This window comes from Crocuta crocuta, unplaced genomic scaffold (genome assembly GCF_008692635.1).
Source record: "Crocuta crocuta isolate KB4526 unplaced genomic scaffold, BGI_CrCroc_1.0 scaffold216, whole genome shotgun sequence".
Lineage (NCBI taxonomy): Eukaryota > Metazoa > Chordata > Mammalia > Carnivora > Hyaenidae > Crocuta > Crocuta crocuta.
In genome coordinates, this window is record NW_027531504.1 from 11,151,969 (window position 1) to 11,158,178 (window position 6,210).

Below are 6,210 nucleotides of genomic sequence, written 5' to 3' on the forward strand. Positions count from 1 at the left end.
TGGCAAGGAGCGCAAAGCGCAGGCGCAGCTGGTGCTCGCTCGTGCCCTGCGACCCGCAGGGGGCTGTTGGGGTGAGACCGAAGGCTCCCCTCTGACAGGCCTCTCTAGGCTACCGTAACCGATCGCCGAGGCTGCCCGCGCCCCCGCGGGCCTTGCGGTAGGGCTTCCCCACGACTCGCCGCTGGTGGGGACAGCCCGCTTGGCTCCGCGCGCCCTCAATGTACCTAACCCAGGCAGCCGCGCCAGACCGGCTCCTCCGTCGGAAGCCGAGCTAGATGCCCAGAAATGATTAACGAGCGCAACCCCCCAGCGCGCTGTGGGTGACCGCAGGAAGTGGGGAGGAGGGGGGCCCTTGGATCCCCGAACTATGGCTCCTAACGCCTCAGGGCCCTGGAGGGGAATAAAAGCATCGAACTGTCCAACCGGTTTGTTTCTGCAGGTTCCCCTGTTTTAAAACAAAATAATTTAAACGCTATTAAAAAAACAACAACAACAACCCTCAAACCTTTCTTCTTATTATTTCGACAACCAGCCACTTGTTTGCTTGCTCGCTTTAAAATGTTCCAACAAAATCCTAGTTTGTTTCGAAAGATGTTGGATTAGCATTTAACACCTCATCGGTCACTAAAGCCCAGGCAGTTCACCAGCCCCAACACAGCCTCAGCTAAAAGAACATCAGAGCAAACAGAGCTGGGCTTTTTAAACCGGCAAACAAATGCCACACACCGCCTAAAGGAGGGCGGAGGAGGGGGGTTAAGGCGAACTCCTGTCCAAATGAGTTTAAAGGGAATAAAAAGGAAAAAAAAAGCACACGTCTTCTTAAGGCTAGCTTGCGAGCACAGGCGTCACGAACAAGGGCTTTTGTGCCTGCTAATTGCACCATTTGTGCGCAAAAGTTCCGAGGCGAAGTGTGAACTCTCAACAGAAGGAAACATGAGACAACTGAAGTGCCCTGGTTTATGTGCCCCGCTCCTCCTCCGCCGCCGCCCCCTCTTTTCTCCTTCCTCCCGCCGAGCCCGCTGTTGCAGCTTGTTTGCACTGGGGCTTATCCGGAGCGGAAATTCCTTTCCGTTTTTGTGAATGACAAACTCATTAACAATTCATCAACACAACCTGTTCCAGCCGGCCCGTCCCCACGGCAACAGCCCCTTCCGCAGCGCGCTCATTGGCTGGCGGGGAGAATGTATCCATTGAGACGCTCGCTGTTTGTATCCATTGAGGAGCAGCCTCGCGCAGGGGGTGTGCGAGGGTTGAGTCCAAGGGAGAGTGAGCAAATCGAGGTTTGAATAATCCGAGGAAAGACGCCCGGGCGGATTTGAGGTGCAGTCTTAAAGGGAGGGATTAAGAGCCGCTGGACTTTTTTTTTTTTTTTCCCCTCCTCTCTTAGTAGCAGGGAGTCCGAATTAATTGGATTTCATTCACTGGGGAGGAACAAAACTGTCTGGGCAGCTTCATTCAAAGAGATTCATTGACACCAGGAGCAAGCGGCTGCAGCGGGGTGCAGCGGGGACCGCCGGCTTCACTTCTGTCTCGCTTTCCCCAACCGCTAACACGGTCTGGGAAGGGCGAGGTGGAATTAAACCCCGCTCAGAGAGCGGCAGCTTCGCGCAGCGCGTTCGGCCTATGCCTGCCCCGAGGGGCATCTGGTAGGCAGCCCGCCCTCTCCGGTAGCTCGACCCCCATGATAGATACGCTCAGACCCGTGCCCTTCGCGTCGGAAATGGCGATCAGCAAAACCGTGGCGTGGCTCAACGAGCAGCTGGAGCTGGGCAACGAGCGGCTGCTGCTGATGGACTGCCGGCCTCAGGAGCTGTATGAGTCGTCGCACATCGAGTCCGCCATCAACGTGGCCATCCCGGGCATCATGCTGCGGCGCCTGCAGAAGGGCAACCTGCCCGTGCGCGCGCTCTTCACCCGTGGCGAGGACCGGGACCGCTTCACCCGGCGCTGCGGCACCGACACTGTGGTGCTCTACGACGAGAGTAGCAGCGACTGGAACGAGAACACCGGCGGCGAGTCGGTGCTTGGCTTGCTGCTCAAGAAGCTCAAGGACGAGGGCTGCCGGGCGTTCTACCTGGAAGGTACGTGCCGGGGGAGCCTCGCGCGCCGGGCCGGGCGGGGGTCGCGGGACTGTGCGCCCTGGGCAAGGCGCGCGGGCTGCAGATGCCCCTGCTGCGCTTGACTGGCGCTTCTGAGTCGCGCCGCTGGGTCACAGGACATCCGCCAGCTACGGGCTGCGAACTGAGCGTCCCGCACCCGCGAGCTGGCTGGCGCAGGACCCACCGGCTGCAGGCACGGGTTGTTTCTTTCTAACGATTCCTCCTGCCTGTCCTGGAGTATTCTCCGCCTGTCCCTGCTTTCTGTCGTTCGATTTTGAATTAAGATTTGCAGGACAGGGGAGGTCATGGTGTGTGTGCCTGTGTGTGTGCGCGCGCGCGCGCAGATTGCACCTCCTGGTCCCTCAAAATATTTTAAAAAGTTGCCGTTTTGTGCATTTCCGGATTTAAAGGAAGGGTTTCCAGGGAAGGCGGTCCTGTTCGTTCCACTCCCGAGGGTACACATTTAAGTGTCTTTCTGTTTTAATTGGGTCTGTGTGTAGGGGTTTTAGTAGGGTGCTGGGGTGTTTCCTGCGCCCGGCCGCGGCTCTCACAAGCTGTGAAAACTACTACAGGATCTCAGGTTACACGATTGCTTTTCTCGTCCTGGCAGGTGGCTTCAGTAAATTCCAAGCCGAGTTCGCCCTGCACTGCGAGACGAATCTAGACGGCTCATGTAGCAGCAGCTCGCCACCGTTGCCTGTGCTGGGGCTCGGGGGCCTGCGGATCAGCTCCGACTCCTCCTCGGACATTGAGTCTGACCTTGACCGAGACCCCAATAGTGCAACGGACTCGGATGGCAGCCCGCTGTCCAACAGCCAGCCTTCTTTCCCCGTGGAGATCCTACCCTTTCTGTATTTGGGCTGTGCCAAGGACTCCACCAACCTGGACGTGTTGGAGGAGTTCGGCATCAAGTACATCTTGAACGTCACCCCCAATTTGCCGAATCTCTTTGAGAACGCAGGAGAGTTTAAATACAAGCAGATTCCCATCTCGGATCACTGGAGTCAAAACCTGTCCCAGTTTTTCCCTGAGGCCATTTCTTTCATAGGTGAGACTAATTAACAGTCCTTCCCCAGGCTTTTAAGTGCCATTCATAGAATTTAAGCTGTTAACCTTTCTTGCTGCTGATTAGCATGCCTGACTGCGGGTGTCTAATGTTACAAGTGGGGGGTCTTAATCCTGGTTTATATTCTTGCTAAGAAAAGAAAACGTGCCTTTTAACACGGCTGCAGACCACAGGTGTATTTGAAATGGTGCTTTTTGACACTTTGAATTCAGTCAATTGAGAGCGGGCTGTACATGATCAGACAACAGAATTTTGTCACCGTCTTTGGACTGGATAGAAGTCTCCACCGTTGACAGGAATTTTAGCATTGCTTTATAATTTTAACAGATCTGAGAGTTATTTAAGGTTAGTTGTTGGAAAGCCCAAGCCCTACGAAGGCTAGATGTTGTAATCCAGTTGAACGTTACCGTGATACCCAGTTCACAGTGAGACGGTGAGGGTAACCTGAGCCCAGCAGGAAGAACTGGGCTGGAAGCCTGGAGAAGCGAATCTCCAGGCATTGTAATGCATTTCCTATTACAAAGGAACTCATTTTCAGGCCATGTCGACATCCTGTTCCTCCTAATGGGCTGTCCCCTGTGACTTCCCTCTCTCTTTTAAAATGCCTGAATACCTCCATTGTTAGCTGCACAACAGTTGGAGAATAATTTAATAGACCCTTGCAGTCTGCTTGTCTGTATAAAAGGCATTCAAGACCGTATTGCAGGGTTTCTGGTATTCACATGCTGAGGCAAAGAATGCACACATTAAGGATTTTTTTTTTTGTTGGCAGAAACTTAATACAAAAGCTCCCTTTTCAGAAAATATCTGAAATATGTAATTGTGCCCAGTGTACATGTTTTATCGCAGTGATACATTTTCTGCTGCCTGCAGGGCTTAGTTGCCACACACGATTCTTTTTTTCTTTCTTCTCTTTTTTCTTTAATTCAGTTTTTAGACTAATCATTCACAAAGCGTGGTTTTCGCTCTCCTGAAAGCTTGCCTTTCTTTTTGTGTTTACAGATGAAGCCCGGGGCAAAAACTGTGGTGTCTTGGTGCATTGCCTGGCCGGCATCAGCCGTTCCGTCACCGTAACTGTGGCTTATCTTATGCAGAAGCTCAATCTGTCCATGAACGATGCTTACGACATTGTCAAGATGAAGAAATCCAACATCTCGCCCAACTTCAACTTCATGGGCCAGCTGCTGGACTTCGAGAGGACGCTTGGACTCAGCAGCCCCTGTGACAATCGGGCCCCCACACAGCAGCTCTATTTCACCACCCCCTCCAACCAGAACGTCTACCAGGTGGACTCCCTGCAATCCACGTGAGGCCCCACACGCCTCACCGGATGCCTCCGTTCCTTTTGCTGTTTCTCTTGGCAGCATCGGCTGGGCTGCTTTCTTTGTACGCGGCCGCAGGTGTCAAAGTGACACCAGTTGTCTGTATGAGACAAGGTTCCCACATGTGGAATTGGTTATTACAATGGGAGAGATTTGCTCCATTCTTGTTGGAAGAACAGAACACGCTGTATAGATACAGGCCATAGGTTCGCTCCACGCCCATGTGTACAGCCTACCCAGGCAGGGACTGGAATTCCAGGGTCTCCAGGCATATAGGGTAGGACCAAATGGTAAGGTAGGAGCATGTGTCGTCTAGGGCCTTGTATGACTGTTTCCTTTTGCGCCTGGAACTGATTACATTCTGTCTTCAGTGAAGACTGATTTCAATTTTGCATATAGAGGAGCCAAAGAGAGGTTTCAGCTCTATTTGTAGTATCAGTTTGCAAACAAAAAAAAAATAATAATAAATAATAATAAAGAAAACAAATCTGATACTCCATTTGATTATTGTAAATATTTGATCTTAAATCACTTGACCGTGTTTGTTTGAATTGTGTTTGTTTTTTCTTTGATGGGTTTAAAAGAAGTCATCCAAAGGGAGACAGAGCAGTATGCCACTTCTTAAAACAAAAAAAACCAGGAACGTTTGCTCTTTTCTAATCCAAAGGGTATATTTGCAGCATGCTCGACTTCACCAACTCTGAATTACATTTTCATGGACCCTGTTCTCACTGAGACCTTGTTATGGTGCAGCCTTTACTCTTTCATATATCTTCCTTGTGACTTCCCCCCCCCTTAATGTAGTTTGACTATGCCTTACCTTTGTAAATATTTTGGCTTGTGTTGTCTCAAAGGGGATATCTTAGAAAGACACCAAAATCATGGGCTCACTTTTTTTTTTTTTTAACTTCAGCTGTGCTAAACAGTATATTACCTCTGTACAAAATTCTTCAGGGAGTGTCACCTCAAATGCAATACTTTGGGTTGGTTTCTTTCCTTTTTTAAAAAAAATTTGTATAAAACTGGAAGTGTGTGTGTGAGCATGGGTAGCTGGTTGATAGGTGAAGTGCATATGATTGTGGAAAGGGAGAGTTAAGTTGCTCCATTATGTTCATGGTGTAAAGTTTTGAGCTGAAATTTATTATAAGAATGTAAAACCTTAAATTATTAATAAATAACTATTTTGGCTATTGAATGTGTATTTGTTTTTTAAATCTCTGATTGTACCTGCTTGTGAAGTGACTTTTAAGGAATTTTTCAGTGGGGGAGTGAAATTGGCTTGGAAAGTACTGTAGGAAGAGCAGGGTAAAGTTCCCATCGTCTAAGCAAATCCCAGGAATGTTTTTCAGGTGTGGTTTATGAAATTAACCTTTTGCTTCAAATAAAGATGACCTCACAGAATGAACTGACTGTATGATGTATTCTGACAACACTTTATGAATACAATTCTGGCTTATTTAAGCAAATAGGAATGCTCTTGAAAAAAAATGAAGTCCTAGAGCACACCTTGCTGAAGTAGGTTTGGATATTACTGAATAGTAAAGGGTCGGGGGTGGGGGGGCCTTCTGGAATAACAAGACAACACAGTGTTAACCTCTCTTAACCTCTCTCCTTCCCCGTCAGGGTCTTCTGCTTGATCATACACACGCCTGGGAGAATATAGGGATAATTGTCCTTCAGTCTGTTACTGGGGCAATTCCACCTGCAAATTACCCTAGTGCTG

General features: G+C 49.7%; 1 protein-coding gene across 1 annotated transcript; it reads left to right on the forward strand.

The window, feature by feature from the left end:
• Window positions 1-1,226: 1,226 nt before the first annotated feature.
• On the forward strand, window positions 1,227-5,682 carry DUSP6 (dual specificity phosphatase 6). The gene is made up of 3 exons (XM_077772199.1): window positions 1,227-2,081; window positions 2,710-3,147; window positions 4,168-5,682. The coding sequence occupies exons 1-3, from the start codon at window positions 1,682-1,684 to the stop codon at window positions 4,473-4,475; spliced, it is 1,146 nt and encodes a 381-aa protein (XP_077628325.1). The 5' UTR covers window positions 1,227-1,681; the 3' UTR covers window positions 4,476-5,682.
• The last annotated feature ends 528 nt before the right edge of the window (window positions 5,683-6,210 follow it).

Coding starts and splice junctions, on each gene's coding strand:
- DUSP6 (XM_077772199.1), top strand. CDS start 1,682: ATGATAGATACGCTCAGACCCGTGCCCTTCGCGTCGGAAATGGCGATC. Junction 2,082..2,709: donor CCGGGCGTTCTACCTGGAAG/GTACGTGCCGGG, acceptor TCGTCCTGGCAG/GTGGCTTCAGTAAATTCCAA. Junction 3,148..4,167: donor TGAGGCCATTTCTTTCATAG/GTGAGACTAATT, acceptor TTGTGTTTACAG/ATGAAGCCCGGGGCAAAAAC.